Source organism: Haemorhous mexicanus, chromosome 5 (assembly GCF_027477595.1).
Source record: "Haemorhous mexicanus isolate bHaeMex1 chromosome 5, bHaeMex1.pri, whole genome shotgun sequence".
NCBI lineage: Eukaryota > Metazoa > Chordata > Aves > Passeriformes > Fringillidae > Haemorhous > Haemorhous mexicanus.
The window spans coordinates 2699152-2722257 of record NC_082345.1 but is presented as its reverse complement, the minus strand read 5'-3'; the positions used below and the strand labels follow the sequence as shown (position 1 = coordinate 2722257).

General features: G+C 43.5%; 1 protein-coding gene across 4 annotated transcripts in view; it reads left to right on the top strand.

Moving 5' to 3' along the window:
* PIK3C2G (phosphatidylinositol-4-phosphate 3-kinase catalytic subunit type 2 gamma) overlaps positions 1-23106 on the top strand; it is a 202567-nt gene that overhangs the window by 173045 nt on the left and 6416 nt on the right. For all 4 annotated transcript variants that reach the window (XM_059848028.1, XM_059848029.1, XM_059848030.1 and 1 more), the window contains 2 exons: positions 4682-4776; positions 22717-22842. In XM_059848028.1, coding sequence (XP_059704011.1) covers positions 4682-4776; positions 22717-22842 — 221 coding nt within the window. The remainder of the gene's footprint in view (positions 1-4681; positions 4777-22716; positions 22843-23106) is intronic.

Below are 23106 nucleotides of genomic sequence, written 5' to 3'. Positions count from 1 at the left end.
CATGCAGAGCCACAGTCCTCATGGATAGTCCCTGAGGAGAAAAAGGCTCTCTTGCTCACGTCACACAGTGCTTTGATCTTCTGAAGTTGCTCACTCTTGAAAGAGTTGTTCACTCTTGAAAAGCTTTTGCCACAAGTTGTCCTCCTGGTTTAGTCACATCCACCCATGAGCACCTCTGGCTGCCTTGGAGGACTGAAGCCCTGGGCCAGCTGGTGAATTTAGGGCTGACTGACGTGTGAAGGCAGGGACTTTGGAGGCTGTAACTAAAGCAGATTGTTGGTTTGGGGTGTTCAACCCCAGCCCTGGAAAACCAAACAGGTTCCAGTTCTCTTTGATGCCAGATGTCAAACAGGCTGTCACCAAGAAGGTCTAAGAGAAATCTGAGGGTGCAGAATACAGAACAACACTGAGCTCCCAATGGCAGTGCACTGACACTTTGTTAATTAGTTTAATTAACATTGCTTTGCAGCCCACTTGGGAAATGCAGTGTACTATGAAGTTACAGTTTCCCTCTTGATTTTGTCAGTAGCATCATCCTCTCTGTTTCTGTTCCTCAAACCTTGAGCACAGTGTAATGCAGAGCTTGTTTTAAACTGCTGCTGAGGAAAACATTGCACAAATAATGGGATATGGAGCTGGCTCTTCTCCAGCATGGCAGAAAAGACCATCTACCTAGAACAAAGATCATCTAGATAAAACAAAGAGACCATCTAGATAAAACAAAGACCATCTTGATAAAACAAGGAACTGCATGCTTGAGTACTGGGAGGATCATTTCACCCCCAGTAGAAATCTGAATGCTAATTGCCTTTATTTCTTCATTTGAAAGACAAAAGGACCCACAGATTTCTCATGTTTATGTTCCTCAGTAAGAGGTCCTAAACTGGCAGGGTTTGGGATTTTCTGTAGTAGGGCTGGTGGCTGACTGCCCCTGGGAACACTGGGAACACAAATCAGGAAGGAGAAAACTCCAAATGCTCCAGGGCCCTCATTTGGTATTTGACAGCTTTTGCATCAACACCAGAGAGTCAGGAATTGATCCCTGGAGGGACCTTTAGCTTCAGCTGTAGTCAGTGGAACTCAGTCCTTTACCTGTACCAGACCAGCACCTGGTCCTTCCAAAACGGGCTGCAAGTAGAGCATGGCACTTCCCAAAACTGCAGGGCTGAGCTCAAGTCCATCTGCCCAAGCTGGCTAGATTGGGAGTAATTATTCCATGTGTCTTTTATTATCATTTGAAGCTAAAATCACCTGGACTTCAAGGAGAATATGATCTAGCACTGAGTGGGAAAACCAAAAAGATATCAGCTGAGCATAGCTACCAGTAGCTGGAGTTTACTCTGAAATATAAGCAGTAGTGGTCTCTTCAATGTTTAACAGATTTCCCACGCTTTGTTATTTTTTATTTTCCTTCCTTTTATTTTTTTCCCATTAGTACTCAATTTATCTCATAGTAAGAGAAAATATTTTAGTAATAATTGTGCCCATAGTGTGTGTGTTTCAGACTTCATTTTGCATATTCAATTAGAAATGCATTTTTCCTTTCATTTTGGTTTATTTTGGGGTGGTTTTGGGGTTTTTTGGTGATTTTTTGTTTGGTTGTTTTGAGGTTTTTTTTTTGTTAGAAACTTATTTACATTTCTTACTTTCAAAGAAAAAATAAAAATCAACTCCCACTGTAAAAACTAATGAAAAACAAAGGCACTGCAGTGCTGTAAGAAAGGGAAGGCATGGTGATCAGCTGGATTCTGATGATGTAATTTAGCCTCTGAAATTGTTGTTCTTGCTAAACCACTGGTGGTGACTCACTGCAATTCCCAAAATTAACAGAGCCCCACAAGTGAATTGTGCCCTTATGTTAAAACACAGCTGCCCTTGTGTGACACTGTGTGTAATAGTCCTGAATTCCACATCTCCTCTTGCAAATTCAAGACAAAAGGACTCACAGATTAAGAAAAAGAAAATGGTAAAGTGGCTTTGCATGAAAAAAAAAAAAAAAAAAAAAGGAGGAATTTAATTTTATGGGCTTCTTCTTAACCTGGAAAAGACTCAGCATTGTCTGGAGTTTTCATCCCTTGTCCCTCCCTGTTCCTATTTTCATAACACAAGAAATGAAATAAGGCACAGTCTTGCCAAGTGATTTGTCAAGGTTCATAAGGGAGAATAACAAATGAAGAACAGCTACTCAGTCCTCTAAGTCCCAGCTTAGTGATTCCTTCCTGAGATTTCAATTTTTCAGGAGTGTTTCAGGCCCTTCTCTAGTTAGGATGTGATTAAAAATGTATTTCTGTAGTCTCTAAAGGGGAGAAATTGGAGATGGATTCATATTCTGAAATTCCACTCCTAGCCTCATAAACTCAGCAGCGTTGGTACAATTACATTATGGCAGTTGCATGTACACACTGTGTTATTTCTAATTCATCTGAGCTCCCTTCCTCAGGATAAATGGCAATTACACTGCCTCTCTGGCTGTCAGCAGCACGAGGCCCCACTGGCACTGGGTCTGCTGAGCAGTTCTTTCAGGCTCTGCTTGCTCCAGAGCTTACACATTTGGTTTCTTCAGAAAAACACACCCAACGTGGCTTGTCCATTATAACAACCCCTGTGCCTCCTCCTCTGCTGAGCAACAGAGAGGCTGAGCAGAAGAAATTGGATTTCTGGCTCCCACCCCCCTGGCAGTGAGAGCTCTGGGGACATGTGGGGAGGAGAGGGCAAGAGTGAGACAGGGAGTGCCCATGATCCCTTCTGAAGAGGCTGGACAGAGTTACAGAATAAAGCAGGGATTGATTCCAAGGATCTCCTCCATGGATGCACCTTGGGCAGCACCAGAGCCCAGCCAGGGCTGCACCCAAGATGACCCAAAATGGCCCCAAAATGAACCCAAGATGACCCAAAATGGTCCCAAAATGAACCCAAGATGAACCAAAATGGTCCCAAATGAACCCAAGATGACCCAAAATGGCCCCAAAATGCACGGCCGGGCACGGGGTCTCTCCCTGGGATCAGCTCTGCTCCATTTGCACCTTGCAGTTCATTGTCCCAGCCCAGCTTTAGCCCAGGCACTCCCACCCTGCTTGTTTTTCTCTCTCCAGCCCACGGGGTTTGTGCTCCTGGGCTGAGATTGGGCTCATTTGTCCTTGGTGCCCAGCTGGAGCAGGAATTGTTTTGTCTCCCTGCTCTGTGCCCAGAGCTCACCATCCCCTGATGTGAAGCTCAGACCCACACACTAAAGCAGCACAGAATGTGAAAAATATAAAAGCTAAACCTGAGGCATCAGCCAGGTCTCTGCTGAGGCTGAAAGAGACACAAGGGAACCCTCCTGCTACCCAGGGGAGCAGTCCTGGTACTCCCAAAAGCCTCCTGTGGCGTGACTGTGAGTGATGGCTGCTCTCACATTCCCATCATCCTTTCCCACTGCCTCTGCTCCTCACAAGATGTGTTTCTATTCAAAGAATTAATCACCACTCTATTGTCCTGTCTGGTCTTGTTGTGTCACCCTGCAGTGGCTTCAGGGCTGGAGTGTCAGTGGCAGATCCCAAGGTGCAGGAAGGAGAGCAGGATTTCTCTGGCTGAGGTCTCCAGCTCAGGTCTAAAGGAGAGGTGGGAGAGCAGAGCCCAGCTCATGAGACATCCTCATTGTGCTGTAAGCTTAGCAGGACTGAGCTCTTGCTTTTTCAGGTAAATTAGTGGGTGTAATACAGCTTTAGTTTAATTAAATGTTGCCCTATTTGGTGAGTAAAACCAGGCAACTTCACCCAGGCAGTGTCCGCGCTGTCCTTGGTGACCAGGTGGTGAAAAAATGTCTCAAGCCCAGCTCCTCAGCCCCTGCTCAGGTGAAACACTGCAAAAATAAGGAGGTCAGGCAGATCTTGAGCAGAGGCTGTGCTCACCATTAGCTGATTTGCAGTGGTAAAAGGCATCTTTTCTCTGCTGTGCCTCCCTGCTGCCTCTGCAGGGCAGGTAAACCACATTACTGACCCAGAGTCAAGGACACACCTTTTTGGCACTGAAGGCAGCTGGCTCAGTGCCTCCAGCAGAAAGATGGAACAGGATTTGCTTAGTCATTTCTTCCACAATATGAGACTGATTCTTCTTGCTTAGAAAATGAAAAATGGCTTTTTTTCAGTGGGAATTATAGCAGGCTTCTGAAGTGCATCTTAGTAGAAAAATCTATGAAAGCAATGGGTTGCATGAAAACCAGCCTGGAACACATAAAGTACAGAATGAGAAAGGGAGAATTTATACCTAATGTTTCTCTAACTTGGTTTGGAACTGATCAGGAAACTTCCTCTTTTTTCCCTTTTTTTTCCTTTTTTTTTTTTTCTTTCTCTTGGGAACTAGAAAAAAACAAAAAATTACAGTGTTTTTAAGCAGACAGAACTGCAACAATAGTGAATAGTGTCATCAGCAACTGCCAAAAAACTGCCCCAATTATTTGTCACTCAAGCATAAATTTCCCACTGAATTTCAGATTGATGGCAATTAGTAAACAGAAAATCTCCCTGGCAGTCACCAAACAGGAAAGAAAGGGAGCACTTTCTTCCATCACACTCATGTTTTCTAATTTCACCCCTGATTTAAGCACACAGCAGGTTTTTATATGTTAGCTAACTTCAGTATTTTACAGATACATTTCCTCTGAGCTGTTAACTAAAAAATCAAGCTGTCTGGCCTTTTTTAGGTCCTCAGTCAGCTGGTGAGAAGCCTGGAGTACAACTGGTCATATCCCATGAGAACACCTGCCTGACAATAATGCTGAAACACATGAGGAACCTCGTGAGTATTTTTATCAGAATGTGTAACCAGTGAGTCCTTGCATTTGCAGAGCACTGTGAAAACATTAATCTTCAAACAGCCTTCCTGGGATAACTAATTTCAGCTCAAAGCAGTGATAGTGCTGTTCTGTCATGATTTAACAATTGGTTTTTCCCTTTGAGCTCACTCAATATGGCTCCAGGTGTGAGACAGATAGAGGAACTGGGTTTCCTTAATGGCTGGTAATGGTCTTTTCCAAGAAAACCAATTTTGATTCAGTTTTGGCCCTCTCAGCTGACACATTTTGATAGCAGTCACACACAAGGCATGGTGCAGCAGCATGACTTTGTGCAGCATGTCAGCCTGGCACTGGGGATTGATTATCCAGACATTTCTTTCCAGTCCAGCCTGGCTGTGTGTGAGGAGGGAAGAGCTCAGCAGAGGGGGCAGAGCTGTGTTTGAAGGAGCAGTGTCATTTGGAGGTGTGATGCTCAGCTTTGTAGCACTGTCAGGAGGCTGGGAGGTAAATGTTGAGAGTTCCTGGAGCCAGGCTACAGCAGGGGAAGCTGGCAGTGCTCCTGCAGCACCAGGCAGGTGGAATTGGCTGCTGAGGGTGGCTTCAGAGATGGAGCTGGGGCTGTGTGTGAAGTGTGATCTCCCACTGAGGAGCGTGGGGGCTGCTCCAAAATGAATTCCTGCCGGGGTGTGCCCTTGAATTCCCATGGCTCACATCTCAAGCAATGGCTGTGGCAAGAGAGCCTTGATTTGTCTAGCTGCTATTAGCTATTGTGGGCTCTCAGTGCACCCTCTGTGCCACCTCCATCCCAAAGTGGGTTGCAATTCCTTTTCCTAAATGGGGCCAGACTGAGGGGCTTGTGTGAGCCCCAGCCAGTAACAAAATAAGGCTGGTTGTTTAATTAGGGGTATGAGGCACATGAGGCTTACACAGCTCTGACTGTTCTCTGCTGGCCACTCTGGCTGCTCATTTGCAATTCAAGCATCTCCATTCTGGTCTATAACATTCAACACATCTCTGTCCTGAGACTTGTTTTCCATGTCCTGTGTGCCACTTTGACAGGTGAGATCAGCCTCTGCTGACAGGTCCAATTTATACAAACTTTACCTTCAGGATGTAGCACAAGACCCTTTTTTTTTTTTTTTTTTTTTTTTAATCTAAGTGACTTTGACAAGCTTCTGATAAAGCTCTAATTGGTGGGAGGGGCACATTTCAGTGATTGCCCTGCTGATGATATCCGTGAGACTTCTAGCAGGTGATGTGGAGATGCACACAAACAATGTGCAGGTCTTGGAATTAGTCTCCCTTTCTCCTTGTTTCCATCCCTCTAAGTGGGTGGGCTCCTAACTGTGTTCTTAGGAAGTTCCAGCCATTTAATTAAATGAAAGTAAATTACAGCATAGATAGCTCTGTAGTGCAAACATAAAATCCAGGGTTCAGTTCACTTCATTATGGAAAGGGACAGTGCAGCTTGCAGTTACTGTGCTGCTTTTGAAATAGGTAATTTAATTCAGGTCATTTAAATCAAACCCATTTTGGTGGGTTTGAAGAGGAGTGGTAGGAGTCCTGTTCAGCAAGGCTAACAGTGATTCATGTCTCCAAACTAAGGTCACTGCTGTGGCAGCCTAACTTAGGCAATCATGGGTTTAAATCCTGGGCTTCCAGTTCCTTCCTTCCACCTGCCATCCATCCCTTGTCTTCTGATCTGAAAAATGAAATGTGCTTCAGGGTCCTGTGATACTGCACTGCCTTCAGACCAGGAACCTGTAATAGGGAGGTTCTTTATCCCATTAGTGATCTTCTCAGCTTCCCAGCCATATAAATCAATCTTTCTAATGTGCTCTCTTTTCTTTTTCCTTCTCTTTCTTCTTCTTCTTTTTTTTTCTTTTGGTTGGGCTGAACAGGGATTTTAAAAGTATGCCAAGATCATATCTTATTCAAGACATGTTAAAGCTATTTCAGGTATAGTCAGTCTTTTGCAGAGTCTCACTAATTATATTTTAGTGGTTCATCTGTGCAGAGATTACTCTGCTATCTTGTTTTATTTCATAATTTATAGTAAATAATTTTTGTTCTGCTCTTCCCTATTTAATTTATCTCTATAAAGAGATTTTATGATGTGTTCAGATGCGAAAATAATTGTAGTGGGCCAAATTAATCCCAAATGGAGCTTCACAGAACTGACAGGAATTGTGATAGAGACTCTTGATCCAAAATAAATTTGAGTTAGTGTTTGTGTGAGTTTACTTCTAGGAGTTTTAATAGGAGACCCAGATCCTGCTGTGCAAATCCTATATTGATATACAAAGCACAAGGGACTCCCTAAGGAGCTGGTGTTTTTTACAGCCACTCTCAGGTGTCACACAGGTTCTTTAAAGGAGGAAGCCAGAGGACTGCAGTGCCATAACTTAGCAGGAATTTCTCCTGAAGGAAATTTGCCCATTCACGTGGGGTGTGTTGGAGGAAAAAATGCAGCAGCAGTGGAGAGAGCCCTGCTGTGAGGACTGGTTGATGTGGGTGCCTGCATGGGCCCCTGGGATCTGAGGCATCCCCAGAGCCAGATTTGCTGCAGGTGCACAGCTCTCATCCCTGGGGCAGCTCCAGAGTGTCCTCTCCCTCCCCACTGCAACATTTCAGTCGTGGGTTAAAAAAAGCCAGTCCTGCTTGAAGAAAACTCTATCAAAATTTCTGCAGAGACCAAGAGCAGAGAACAGCCTTATGGATTTTGTGCCTGGAAAGGACCATTAATCTAATCTAACCTTCTGCAAAGAAAAAGCTGTGTTTTTCCACTTAAGGAAAAACTTGCAGCCAAGGAAACTGTTTGAACACAGAGATGTTAAGACTGGTTGGTAATGTTTGCCTACAGTTTAAGGCTGTGGGTGCACAATGAAGACAAGTTCTGTTAAACAGATATTTATAAGCTACTAAAAATGTTTCAGTCTCAATATTTGCCTCAGCAATCCAGTTTCATTTGAATCCTGAGATTCTGGAAGTCAGGTGGCTCAGAATCCTGAGATTCTGTAAGTCAGTGCTTCTACTTAGGATTTGAATGGCATCACCGTGATTGCTGAGGAAAATCACTTTAAATTCAATTTTCAAATATACAAAAGCCATGATGCCACTAAAATTCAATTTTCCAAATATGTATATTACATAACCTGAAGTCAGTTTATTGGGGCATTGCTCCTCTCAAATGCAGACAGTGCCACACTGGGCACTTTCTGGACCAGAGGCAATATTGCCTTAATAAAGTGAGGCTGGAGTAAAGGGAAACATTCGTGGAGGGGTGAAAACCTTGGAGGCCTGGAGAGTTTGCCTCTGGAGTCGTGGGGGATGTGGCAGGTGGAGGGGTGAGACAGGGCAGGCTTATTCCATAAAGACAATAGCACAGTACCTGGCAAAGTGCATTAAGTGGTCTCAGGAGGGATATAAAGGAGCCCCAGGGGAGGTTTGCTTTGGCCTCTGAAAGGATTTGTTAGCTCAGAACAAGAATAGTGCAATTGTGGCAGCACAATACCCAGACAAAGAGCAGCAGGCAGGAGCAGGAGCACAGGGGGAATGCTGCTCTACCTCAGAAATGTGGGCTTGTGCAGATGTGGAGATGGATTTACTGAAATACACGTAGGTTTTGAACTTGTAATATTGAAGTGCAGTCCTGTTCACCTCCATCAACCAGCACAAGCATGGGAGATGTCCAGAGCCCCCCAGGTCTCACACAGGGCTGGCTGTGGGCTGGTTTAGCTCCACACAGCCAGGAACATCCAGGCTACCTAATGGTGGGCTTGCCCACTCCTCAAAAAAAACCCCAAAACCCCAGAGACCACAGGAACAGCCCTTGGTGACACCCAAAAAGGGTTTCTAACACATCTCCTTGCCTGCTCCACGGAGAAGCAAAGGAGCAGTGGTTCAGCACTGGCTCAGGAGGAAGCCTGCTTTTGCCTCTGATTTCATTGCCATGGCTTCAGGCATGCCCTGTTTTCCTAGATAAGCAGCTAAACTTTCAATCCTCTCTGCTAAACATTTTTTGCCCATTACTTCTCGTGGACAGAGTAACTCCTCAGGGGTAGAGGGGAGGAGAAACAAAGCCAAGTTATCCTGAACCTCCTGCCAGTAAATGGAAAATGTTACTAGAATTCAGGAAAGCGTGCGTGGGCGATGAATTCAGAACCAATTTTACGGGGGGAAAATTTGCTGGAAGAAAAATAAACTCCTACAGTTCTTTGCAAAAGTACTTCCAGCTTTCCTTTTCTAAAAGCTCTGAAGCTGTCATGTAGCACTCCTGGTGATTAATGATTCTGGGATAGCTGATATGTGGGTGATGAATTAGTAATCAGCTTTAGGCTTACACAGACATCCAGCCTCTTTCCATTGCGCGTACAAATCGCTGCCAAACAGGTTTGTGAGATGCAATGGTTTAAATGTTTTGAGCAAAAAGGTGGGAGCCAATTGTTGGAGTTCTGGATGCTGAGAATTTCAGACTTTTTGTGCTGACAGACTCTGACTCCCAGGAGAGCTCTGCATTGGACCTGAGGCCGTGGAGAGGCTTCCAAAATTGATTGATAGCACTGGGATTGTGGGTGTGGAGTGGGTTAGAAGTGTGTGATATCACAGGGTGGAAAACTCAGAGTTTGGGGTTTTAGAATATAGAAATATGTATGAAGCAAGAGGGAGGTTTCAGGGTGGAGACAGGTTGTTCTTCTTTACCTTCTTCCTTCTTCTCCATAGGTTTGGGTGGTATTGTGCAATCAGACAGAAAAGTCCACAGTGCAGACTTCAAGGGAGGAGTTATTGGGTTAAAAAGGAAAAAATTTAGGTGTAATTTCTTAATTGGATAGTTTAGCCTTAAGAGACCTTGTAACAAGAGATAGTTGGCCATTTTGTGCCTTGCAAATGAAAGGCTGCAGAACTCCCTGCTGTGAGACTGTAACATTGATAAGAAATAATAAACACCTGAGTCTGAATGCAAACTATTGTCTCAAGTGCCTTCAATCCTGACCTCAACAGAGGTGGGAAAAGAAGCCAAAAACCAAAAGGCTGCCAAAAAAGCAGCCAATCCTTCCCAAATCCAAAGGGATGAGGTCTAAGATTTCAGCACAGGGCTGTAGGGATGTTCCCACCTACAGCACAGGTGGATGCTCTGCTGCCTTTGCTGGCTTTCCTCTCAGCTTGAGCTGGGAAGGGTCAGGGATCTTTGTTCAGTCTTACTTGGTTCCCATCATTCCTCTCACTAACTTTTACACTTTATGACTATCTTTATATAGATTTAAATGGAAAATATTTACTGCTGCCAACAACACAGTGCCTGGCAGTGAAATAAAAGGCCACATTATCCTTTCCTATGAAATATGCATATTAGGAATATGTACTGCTTTCCTTACTGCAGCCAACAGGGATTGGAATGGGGGTGCACAGGTAGGCAAGGCAGGGATGGAAAAGAAATGGAAAAAAAAATCATTTTGAGCTGAACAAAGTTATCCAGAGAGTATCGGTGACAGAATTAAATCAGCAGTTTGGCTGATGGAGGGAGGTAACATTCAAATGAAGTTCTCCTCAGTCTGGCACAGGAAAACAAAATAAAAAACTGAGGGAAGAAAGCTCTTGTGCTAACTCTAGCTTATAAAGAATTTGGATTTAATTTTATATTCATAGAAAATTCTTTGAAAGTGAAAGGAAATTAGCACAGATAAGCTCTGTTCTCCTTGAGACTGAAAATGAGCTGAACACCTCTAAACAAAGGGTACTAGAACTCAGCAGTACTTTAAATTGGAAAGAGATGAGGCCTGTTCTTGTGGCACAGGGATTACTGTTGGATTCAAACATATTTGTTTTGAAAGGTGTTTGACAAATATGTTGTACAGAAAGTTCTGTTATTATTTCTTGTTAAACCCTTTAATCTGTCACAGTCACAGTACTGCCTCAGCTCTAAATTCTAACTGCTCATTTTTAAATAAGTAATTCCCAACATAGTTGATATGTGTCAAACAAGAAAAAACACCCCAAGAAAACAACAATGAGTTCTGTTTAATAATATGAGTGATCTGGGAGATGAAGGTGAACAAAAATTAGATTTGCCACTGGTTGCAAATGAAGAAAACACTAAAAATAATAGTACAGACAGAGCAAGATCAAGAGAATAAAAGTAATTTCCAGAACCCTACAACCAGCTTGGACAAATGAAGAATATTTCCTCAGGGAGGGAGAGATCTATATCCCCCAGTAATGTGAAGATAACACAGGGCCGTGGTGAGACATGAGGCTGCTCCAAGAGATGCCAATGAGAAAGGGCAGATCCTGGTGTCATGGGGCAGAAATGAAGCAGTTCATCTTTATAAGGCTTTGGTAGCAAACTATTTCTCTCAGGATGTTTTTCTTTAACTAGAATCCAAGTTCAAAGAACAGCTCTCAGTAGGGTTGCTGAGGAGTGATTGATTCTTCAGGAGTGATTTATAGTTACTAAAACTTAGTTAAGAACAGACTAACAAGGACACGAGTCAATTGTGCAAATATTTAAGGGAGAAGACAGGAAGGTTCAAGAGGAATTATTTAGAACATTGAGCAAGAGCATAAGTAGAAGTAATGAGAGCTAATTAAGGAGCAGAAACTGCATGCCTCATATAATGAAATGCTTTCTTACACAGGGAGATGGCATGCTGCAGAATAATTGAAAGAAAAGTGCAGGGAGATTGTACAGTTGGAGAAATTAAAGACAGGCATATACAGACTTTAGTAACTAATTAAGAAATCGAGAAGGAAAATAGTGCAGAGTGAAGGCATGGATCACAATCTCACTGTTTCTTTACACATTTTTATATTCACTTACTGTCTGGGCCCAGGCAAGGAGAGAAAAGAATTTGTATGTGGCCAAAAGATAGAAACAGAACAATAGCCTTTGCTTGTGTTTCTTTTCTCAAAGGCTAATTTCCTTTCATGCCCTCTAACAGGCAGCAGTGCTCTTAATCCTGACTGATTTCAAAAGGAAAGTGAAATGGGGATTTGTCTTTAGCATTTGTTCTCCTTTGTACTTTATTCAAAAAAAGAAGTGCTGGGATCTGTGTTTGTAAGGGTCAGAACAAGATCATTCTTATCTCAGCCAGTGTCACAGACTCTGTGACTAAATATTCATCTGGAAATTAAGTGTTCCAAGCACAGCAATAATACAGGGTTGAAAGCAATGGAATTTAGTTTCTTTATGGGCTTGGTGGTAATTCTGAGATAAAAGCTTCAGAGACTTGTTCATGAAATCTACTCCCTGCATTCTGCACCCTGCACCAACATTGCTTATCCACAGGATAATAGAGTCTTAAAGCTTGCCTGACCCTTGAATTCTCTCATCTGTGCAAAAAAAAAAAAAAACCCAGTGGAGTTAATTGTCCTAAAATAGTAATGCAACTTGTGGTTCAGAGATCTAGAACATGCCACCTTTTCCTTCAGAAAAAAAACAACTTCTGTGTGATTCTCACTCCAATTTTTTACTGGGAGTTGTACATTTATTCCATACATTCCCACTTCTGCTTTATGTTATTTTTTTCAGCCTTGGTAACTTTTTTCTGCCCACATGGTGCCATGTGGAGCACACAGGATTGGAGTCCCAAACATCAGTGAAGGGTCAGAAGTTGGTCAGAGTCAGGAGCTGGAGTTAAGCTCTGAGTTGGGTACAGCCACAGCCCATTGTGTGATGTCTTTTTTCTTTGTTGCTTGTGCAGAAACAGAAATCAACACGTGCCAAGTTGTGTCATTTCTTGCTGGAGTGAAATTCTAGTCCTCCTTGCCTGCTGCCAATGGTCTCTAAAGGCAGGATCCTGTTTTAAATGACAGCTACAGCCTGTGCTTGTGCAGACTTCCCATTTCACTCGGCATTGTGTCTGTCCTCATCTCCCTCTGGATCATCAGGACAATAAATTATTCTTTTTCAATGGGGCAGCAGAGATAAATCTCAGTGTATTTCTTCAACTTTCTAGTTTCAGAGCTCTGTAGAAATAAAGACTTGGGAGAGAAACCTGTGTGACCTTCTGGGTATCCTCGCTCCCATTTTATTTATTTGGTTTAAGCAGAGGTAGATGGGCTTTCCTCTTCAATGACTGAAGCAGATCAGAAATATTTTTCATAATTCTTAGAATGCCCTGAGTCTTTTGGGATCCAGTCTGTTTTCCAGAACTGTCACCTTAAATTAAAAAAATCACTTTTTTTTTTTTTTTTTTTTAATATTTAACAAATAATTCCTGTTCATTTTGGAAGCTCCTCTGTCTCTGTGCCTTGGGGTCAGTTGGAAACTGAGGTGTTTACCTCTCTGATGTGCTGGAATCACATTTCCATCTCATTGTGATGGATCAGCTGCCCGACCAGGCTGATTTGAATACCATGAATTATCTTTGCTGACCTGATCATTCCAAAATGGACCATTTTCCCCCAATTTCCAGCTCCCTGCACACCTTTTGTCACTGCTGGTGATACCAGCAGCAGGATCTGTCTCAGCTGGGGCCAGGCACCAATGTGGGGGCAATTTATCCAAGGCAAACCAGATGTCCACAATCTGACAGAGTGAACCTCTTGCTGGTCTCCCTCCTTGACAGGGTTATTTTTTTCCCATTTGACAGCCAGGAGACCTTGGAAAGGCTTGGTTCTTGGTTCTCTCTTTAGAAATGTTATGTCTCAGGACAGCTCTAACCCTATTTTTCCAGCACAGTTGTCCCCTCAGGAATGCTGCAGAACCAGCTGCTCCAGCCAGGCTGCTCCAGTCCTGCCCACTCTGCTGCAGGCAGGCTGGTGAGGATGCTGAGGGGTTGGACATAAGCTATATTTGGATATTCACATCAATAATGTGGATAGAGCATCTCTGCATTTTTAGCATGGAAAATGACAAAGCCATCTGGAGGCTCGCTCCACAGACACTGCCAGCTTTCCAAAAGGTAGAAAATTCCTGCTCAAAAAAAAAAAAAATGCTTTCCAGAATTTCCCTGACAGCAAAATATTTTTATTGCCCCGCATTAACTTGAGATAAATGCAATTTCTTCTTTGCTTGCCTTGCCACTGACCTCCACAGCAGTGATCTCTGTCAGTGTGTCTTCTGTCTTTATGCACATGGCCAGATAACCCAAAAAAACTGGGATCAGAAAATGCAATCAAATAAAACTGCTGTTGAAGAGAAGCAGTTAAATATTTTAAAATTTTTTGGTGAAAAAGGTGGTTGTTTGGGAAAAAAAAATCATATTTGTGCAATCAGTTTTGACCAGTTGCCTTCCTGTTTTGTCTTGGCAATAGCAGAGAGTGCAGGCTGCACCATAGTGGTGGAGTGGAATATCTTCTTCTATAATTATTATTTAATTACTGCAAATGGGATTTTATTTTTCACTTCCCTCGAAGCAATTTGGGGGTATTTTGTGAGACTGAAGTGGAAAAGCTGAGCAGCAGGGTAGAATAGAGGTGTTCCTGCTTTGGGATATGCAGAGCTCTAAGGAAGAACAAGGAAGGGTCCTGGATACCACCTCAGGATTTGGGAAGCTGCTGGAGTTCTGGATGCTGAGAATTTCAGACTTTCTGTGCTGACAGACTCTGCCTCCCAAGAGAGCACTGCATTGGACCTGAGGCCATGAAAAAAGCTTTCAAAATTAATTAATAGCACTGAAATTACAAGTGTGGAGTTGATTAGAAGCATATCATATCACAAAGTAGAAAATCCAAGTTTGTAGTGATACACATGAAGGAAGATAAAAGTTTTAAAACAGAGACAAGTCCTTCTTTACCTTCCTCTTCCCTCTTCTTCCTAAGTTTAAGTAATATCTTGTAATTAGGCAGAAAGGTCAGCATTGCAGACTTTGAGTAATTAGTTATAAGGTGAAAATAATTCAAGTATCATTTGTTAATTAGATAGTTTAACCTGAAAAGACCTTGTAACAAAAAAAGTTAACCATTTTGTGCCTTGTTAGTGCAGTACCACAGGCAGCAGCAGCACAACCACCCACTCACCCAGCAATCCCCTTTGCCCTGAAGTTTATACACCATTAATCTGCTTTGGAAGGCACCTCTTGCTTTGTAATACTAATTTCTCAGCTCTTTAAGCTCAGAAGTAGCCCAGAGGATGTTCTCTTTTTCCTGAGGCTGTGTTTGCTGATGATGCTGCAGCTCTGAAGGACAGGGTTGAGCCTTCCTCTGCTGAGTGGCACAGGGGCTTGGGGAAGTGGGAAACAGCAGCAGGGATGGCTCCAGGGGCTTGGAGAAGTGGGAAACAGCAGCAGGGATGGGCACAGGGGCTTGGAGAAGTGGAAAAGAGCAGCAGGGATGGCACAGGGGCTTGGGGAAGTGGAAAACAGCAGCAGTGATGGCTCCAGAGCCTTGGAGAAATGGAAAACAGCAGCAGGGATGGCTCCAGAGCCTTGGAGAAGTGGAAAACAGCAGCAGGGATGGCACAGGGCCTTGGAGAAATGGAAAAGAGCAGCAGGGATGGCTCCAGGCCCTTGGAGAAGTGGGAAACAGCAGCAGTGATGGCTCCAGGGGCTTGGAGAAGTGGAAAACAGCAGCAGTGATGGCTCCAGGGCCTTGGAGAAGTGGAAAACAGCAGCAGTGATGGCTCCAGGGGCTTGGAGAAGTGGACAACAGCAGCAGTGATGGCACAGGGGCTTGGAGAAGTGGAAAAGAGCAGCAGGGATGGGCACAGGGGCTTGGAGAAGTGGAAAAGAGCAGTAGGGATGGCTCCAGGGGCTTGGAGAAATGGAAAACAGCAGCAGTGATGGCACAGGGGCTTGGAGATGTGGAAAACAGCAGCAGTGATGGCACAGGGGCTTGGAGAAGTGGGAAACAGCAGCAGGGATGGGCACAGGGGCTTGGAGAAGTGGAAAAGAGCAGCAGGGATGGCTCCAGGGGCTTGGGGAAGTGGAAAACAGCAGCAGGGATGGCTCCAGGGCCTTGGAGAAGTGGAAAAGAGCAGCAGTGATGGCACAGGGGCTTGGAGAAGTGGAAAACAGCAGCAGTGATGGCTCCAGGGGCTTGGAGAAGTGGAAAACAGCAGCAGGGATGGTTCCAGGGCCTTGGAGAAGTGGAAAAGAGCAGCAGTGATGGCTCCAGGGGCTTGGGGAAATGGAAAACAGCAGCAGTGATGGCACAGGGGCTTGGAGAAGTGGGAAACAGCAGCAGGGATGGGCACAGGGGCTTGGAGAAGTGGAAAACAGCAGCAGTGATGGCACAGGGGCTTGGGGAAGTGGAAAACAGCAGCAGTGATGGCTCCAGGGGCTTGGGGAAGTGGAAAAGAGCAGCAGGGATGGCTCCAGGGGCTTGGAGAAGTGGAAAAGAGCAGCAGGGATGGCTCCAGGGGCTTGGAGAAGTGGAAAACAGCAGCAGTGATGGCTCCAGAGCCTTGGAGAAGTGGAAAACAGCAGCAGTGATGGCTCCAGGGGCTTGGAGAAGTGGAAAACAGCAGCAGGGATGGCACAGGAGCTTGGAGAAGTGGAAAAGAGCAGCAGTGATGGCTCCAGGCCCTTGGAGAAGTGGAAAACAGCAGCAGTGATGGCTCCAGGGCCTTGGAGAAGTGGGAAACAGCAGCAGTGATGGCACAGGGGCTTGGAGAAGTGGAAAAGAGCAGCAGGGATGGGCACAGGGGCTTGGAGAAGTGGAAAACAGCAGCAGGGATGGCTCCAGGGCCTTGGAGAAGTGGAAAACAGCAGCAGTGATGGCTCCAGGGGCTTGGGGAAGTGGAAAAGAGCAGCAGTGATGGTTCCAGGGGCTTGGAGAAGTGGAAAAGAGCAGCAGGGATGGCACAGGGGCTTGGAGAAGTGGAAAAGAGCAGCAGTGATGGCTCCAGGCCCTTGGAGAAGTGGAAAACAGCAGCAGTGATGGCTCCAGGGCCTTGGAGAAGTGGAAAAGAGCAGCAGGGATGGCTCCAGGGCCTTGGAGAAGTGGAAAACAGCAGCAGTGATGGTTCCAGGGGCTTGGAGAAGTGGAAAAGAGCAGCAGTGATGGCACAGGGGCTTGGAGAAGTGGAAAAGAGCAGCAGGGAATGCTCCAGGGGCTTGGAGAAGTGGAAAACAGCAGCAGTGATGGGCACAGGGGCTTGGAGAAGTGGAAAACAGCAGCAGGGATGGCTCCAGGGGCTTGGGGAAGTGGAAAACAGCAGCAGTGATGGGCACAGGAGCTTGGAGAAGTGGAAAACAGCAGCAGTGATGGGCACAGGAGCTTGGAGAAGTGGAAAACAGCAGCAGGGATGGCTCCAGGAGCTTGGAGAAGTGGGAAACAGCAGCAGGGATGGCTCCAGGGCCTTGGAGAAGTGGGAAAGATCAGCAGTGATGGCTCCAGGGGCTTGGAGAAGTGGAAAAGAGCAGCAGTGATGGCTCCAAGGGCTTGGAGAAGTGGAAAACAGCAGCAGTGATGGCACAGGGGCTCCTCACTGGTCTTAATTTAGTCTAGAGGCAGCCAGTAATTTACAAAGGTTACTGCAGTGCAAGGATGAGTTCTTCTGTGGATTTTTTCCCAATCCTCCTTTATTGGATAATAATTAAATCCACCTAATGTCTATACATGATTTATAGACATTTTGTCTCGTTGGAGGTTTTTCCTGACCACTCACTATAGGGGTTTGCTTTTGAAAGGTGTATGAATATTTGGTATTAAAAATTATGGTTTGCCTTTTAAAGGTGTGTGGATATCTTGGTATTAACAATTATGGAATATTTTGTAGTGCTTTCTTCACTATGTAAACAAATTCACACAGCAGTGTATGTGAGAACAAAAGGATTGTAAAGGATAGGAAGACAAAGAGAAATAGTGGAAAAAGTGAATTATTTTTATTTGAGGACAGCAGCTGAAATGCCTGGATATCTTCTTTTTTTTTTATTTTTTTTTTCCATTGAAGTAAAAGAAGGGAGAAACTGAGATGTAAAAATGTCAAATAAATTAATTTTAGTGGGAAACAAAAGTAGTTATTTATAGAGGAGGAAAGATGTCATGAGTTAATACAAGTTAGTTGATCATTAGTTTTTACTGTCAAGATTGTTGAAAATGAAAAATGGGAAAAGGAGAACAGCAGCTGGAACTATCAAATGCTCAGGAGCCATCAATCTGTTCCTCTCTAGGACAAAAGGTGATCTGCATGTCTAACACTAACAGAAACTGGTGACATGATTTAAATTTGAGACAAAAGTCACTAAAAAGAAAATTTTATGTCACTTAGGAAGATGTGAGTTTAAAAAAGTTTTACAATAAATTATCTTTAAACTGAGTATTTTAAAAATCGTCTGAGAATGGATCAATATTCCCATTGGCTGCTAAATCACTAAATAGTTGAATATGTGGCAAATTTTGCAGTGGTTATGCCTATAATGCTAAAAAAGAATCCTTGTGTTAGGAGAGTTGTGGATCATTAATAATGATCAGGGGAGAAAAGTCATTAGGATAACAGATTTCTTGTGGAAAAATTAATTGAGTTTTGTCCATTATTTCCCAGCCACAGCTACTATATTTTAAATTAAATTACAGAGGATGTAACACATCTGTGTCGGATTTTGTAAGCAAATACCAACTTGTTTTGGAAAATAAAACTGGAGTGGAAAATAGAACACTGTCACAAAAGTACAGGCTGTGGATGTTAGGTTTTCAGGGTTGAATTAGAGGTATGGAAAAAGTAAATCCAGAGTTTTACTTTCTCTCCCTCATTCTCCCTCATTCTTAAATATCTTCACCACCTTCTGCCTGACTTTAGAAGAAAATAACATTTCCAAAGTAAAATCCTTTTTTAACATAAATACAAGCAATAGTAAGTGAGCTCCTTTAAAACATCTGTCATTATCAAGGTCAGCTAGGCTGGGCATTCTCTGAGAAAATACTTCAATCATCCCTTGGTTGTACTTGAAGAAAGAAAAGACAGTCAGTTTCTAAATTCAATTTGAGACAACTACAAAATTCAGATTTTTTTATTGGCAGATCAAAATCACTGGGGAATTTTGTGGGCTTTAAGACAACTGAAATAGCAGGCAAAAAGCCCCCAAGTTTTGGGCAAACTAATAATTTTCCAGGGTTTCTGAGCTGAGCACTGAAGTAAATGAGAATAGAGAATAAAGAGAACACATGGCATTTTTGTTGAGAGCTTGGTTTCATACCTTGACAGCCTTACAGGTTTTTATAGCTTGGATTTATTTGCAAGCAAACACAATAAAAGATTTAAGACAGTAATTTAAATTGGGAGTAACTTCTTCTCAAGGAAGTAAAAATCCTTTATTTTGGGGTTAATAAAATGACTACAGAATTAAACACAAATAGAACTCAATTTAAAACTTGAAGCTTTTTCTGTTTGCTTGATCACAAGTGCATTCAACTATAAAGGTTTTGCAGAGTAAAGTGCAAATGGCTTTCCCAAGGTACCCTCTGATTTCTTTTTTCCCTGGCCTGGACTATGGACAGAAATCAGTCTGGTTTTTTTATCCTTTAATAATAAAAAAGAGGGTTTGCTGGATTTCAGAACTACTTATGAACCTGCTAGAAATCTTACTCTGCTTCTCTAATGAGCTCCCCAGAACAGGTCCTCTGGTGCAAGGAGAGAAATTCCACCTGAACATGGGGAAGAATTTCTCTCCTGTGTGGGTGACCAGATAGAACAGGTTGCCCAGAGAGGGTGTGGAGAATCCCTGCCTGGAGATGTTCCAGAACCATCTGGACACAATCCTGTGCTCTGGAATGACCCTGCCTGGGCAGGGAGGTGAGGCCAGGTGACCACTGTGGGTCCTTCCAGCCTGACCCCATCTGGGGTTCTGTGCTTTTGGTCAGGTGTTCCTCATGTTCACTAAATTTATAAATAAGCCAGTGCAGCCTGAGTTAGAAATGAGCACTAAATGTGATACTGTAATATGACAGAAGTCATCATCCTTACTAAGAAAAATATTTCTGATGTTTCCTCCATTTTTCCTTTATTCTCTATTCTCATTTACTTCAGTGCTCAGCTCAGAAACCCTGGAAAATTATTAGTTTGCCCAAAACTTGGGGGCTTTTTGCCTGCTATTTCAGTTGTCTTAAAACTGTTTACTTCAAATTCCACCTACTTATGATTTAAAAAGAGATTTTTGCCATGTTAACACCAGCCTTGGTTTTGCACTATTACAGTCAAACTGCCACTGTCACTCCTTGCTCCTGCTAGGAAGTGTTTATCAAAGTACAACTCTTTCCACTGCAAGTCTTGCCTCAAGAAATCCTGTGGTTAAGCAGGCTCTTCAGAAGAAAAAAAATCAGCTCGTGTGCCAATCAAAAGAGAAACCAGCACAAACTAATCGTATGAGCTCCCCATACTCTGCTCTTGTAAGGCTGGGGCTGGGTTAAGCCTGCTCCTAATCTGGAGTTCTGAATGATTAGTGCATGGTGGGACAGAGTCTTTAACAGCTGGAGTCCTTCCTCAGATGGATTTGTGGTGTCAGGAGGCAGGGGAGGGCAGCTGAGCAGTGCAACATCTGATCTGGCTGGGAGAGTGCTCAGCTGAAGATTTTTTGATTGTTTGATGGCATAACAGAGCCACTGCAGATGGAGAATTGGGACAGCATCTGGAGTGGCCTGTTTGCCTTTCCTCAGCAAGGGAAGAGGAAGGGGGAAAATGTCACCTGTAAAGTTGGGGAGAAGAAAACCACAATCAGAACTACAATTCTACTTGGAATTCAAGTGGCTGCACATCAAATTGCCTCTAACAGTCTGACTGCTGATTGCCACTATTCATGAAAAGTGGCTTTATTTCAGCTCTGAGATATCCCAGAGCAACACCTCTCCCCTTGAGGTTTCCCTTCTGAATCCCTGAAATGTTCTCTTTTTAAATTTTCTCTCTTGACCCTCTCCTCCCCCTCACCTCTTTCAACACCTATTTATCTACATTCAGAGGGATAGTGTGGAAGTATCAGTCCACCTCATACAGCCAAAACACTGCTGCAAAGTGCCTTCCTTAAATTTTGGGAGGAATCAGCTGACAGGGGAAGGCTAGTAGGCTGAAGGCAGGTAACATGACAAAGCTCAAAGACAGAGTGACAATTTTATGGGACTCCTTTTCAGTTAATCCCATCTGGACAGTTAATCACTTTGGACAACCAGGTCCTGTTAAACCACTTTGGAGCCTGTCACCTCAGCCTGGTTCCTTTCTTTGTCTGAGACAACTAAAATCAGTTCACCTTCAAGTTACAGTGATGTTTACCAATTCACTGAGAAGTGAAGAGCTTGGCTGCACTTAGGTGTAATCCTGATTGCTTGGGCTGGTACTTCAGGCTGCATTTCATTCTCCCTCCTGATTTTGAAGAGATGCTCAGTTTACTGTTACTTGTAATCCTCAATTGAAGTTTTAGTACAGTCCTAGATCAACAGAGATGGGCTTTCATGTGGACAGTGTAAATTGTAAATAAATGTAAATAAATCCTGCATGAATGATGTGGCAACCCATCCTAGGAAAATACCCTTTCATTCCATTGCCCTTTAATGTCTCTCTTTTGTGGGCCATTGAATCCCATCCAGCTCAATCCCATGGGTATTTTAAATCAGATGTGCTTTGGGGAACTTAGCAATAGGAATATTAATCACTCCCATAGTGCTGACAATCTGTAATGGTTTGAGTGGGGCCTCCTTTGATGCTGTGTGGTGTTAATGATAGCAATAATGAGCTTTGCAGTTGACCACATCATTTGCCTTGAAGGATCATTTCAGATAACAAAAAACAGAGGTTTGTTGAGCAAGAACTGGTTGCTCACACACACAAGCACCATTTTCCTTCCCAACAGAGAAGTTATTTATTGCTAGGAGACAGCAGTTTCTTCCATCCCAGGGATATATTGTTGATAATGTTGTAGAAACCCCAAATTTCCAGCCACATATTGTGAATAATCAAAATCTGAGAAATCACTTCATTCTTGAGCCAGGTGTAAAATTACAACAGAAGATATAAATGCAAGTGCCTGTGTAATCCTCTGGGTTCATTGGTTCCAAATGTTTTAAGTTCTCTTCTTTTTGCCTGTGTTCTTATTTGCATCCTGTCCCTGGATTGCCTGGGAGCTGACAGGTGAACTTCCTGTCTAAAATGCTGATTGTATGATTAAATTATTGATATTTTGGTGTGCCCCATTTTGTGCTTTCTGACTGCATACTGTGTAACCAGCACAAGGGTTTGTACTCAATTATGAGGCGAGCATTAAGTGACAGGTGCTGGCAGCCTGCCTGCTCCACACTTTTTCATTTTTATGTTTCTCGTGTGTTCTTTCAAAGCCTCAAGTAATACAAAGTGTTTTCTGGGTAATTGTAATGCTGCTCTAGGAATAACTTTAGAGATCCTCAGAAGTTATCAAAAAATTCTCCACCCACCAGCACTGGCTGATGACTGAGCCTGGTTAATAGATTGTCTCTGATCTGGAGTTGCTACCATGTAAGATGGAATATCTGGAATATCATTCAGTAACCTGAACTGGAAAATTAAAGAGAGATTGCAGCTGTGTGATGGGCGAGATGAGAAAGGCTGTTATGAGAATCCTGTTCTGCCCATATTGCTGCAGGAAATGCTCCTGGCTCCTCTATAGTAATATGTTTTCCAAAACACCCTTAGAAGCAATTGGTTCTCCCCATATCAGCACTGATACTTAGGGGTTAACATCAATAGGAGCTTATTGTTTAAAATCCAGTTTCTGTGCCTTGCTCTGGAAAGTGGAAGGGCTGGACTTTGTATCAGATTAGGATGAGTTAGGGTAGATTGAGGCTTAAGGGTTTTTTCCATCAGAATGTAAATATTAAAGATAGACAATTTTACCTTGTCTTTGTATTATTTAATTTTTATTTTCCTGATTCTATTTTAAGCTGAATTCTAATAATTGTTGTTATTCCACTAGCACTCCAATTTAGCCCAGAGAACACTGAGAATGTAACATGATTCCAAAAGCCCAGATTTCATTTGGAGCTTTTTTATTTGTTTTCTTTGCTAGAACATGGACATTCATATTTGTGACCTTGTTTTCCAGCACCTCCCAGATGGCTCTGCCCCAAGTGCACATGCTGAATTTTATCTTCTGCCAGACCCTGGTGAGGTCAGTCGAAGGAAAACCAGGACAGCTCCAAAAGGCTCTGACCCTACCTACAATGAACTTGTGAGTTCCCTTCCCTTCCTTCCACCCTTTCTTGTTTCACAGAATCACAGAATGGGTTGGGCTGGAAGGGTCCACAGTGGGCACCTGGTGCCACCTCCCAGCTGCAGCAGGGCCATCCCAGGGCACATGGCACAGCAGATGGGATATCTCCAGTGAGGGACACTCCACACCCTCTCTGGACAATCTGCTCAGTCACTGCACAGGGAAGTTCTTCCTGACTTCCAGTGAACATTCCTGGGCATCTGTTCCTCCTGTTGCCTCCTG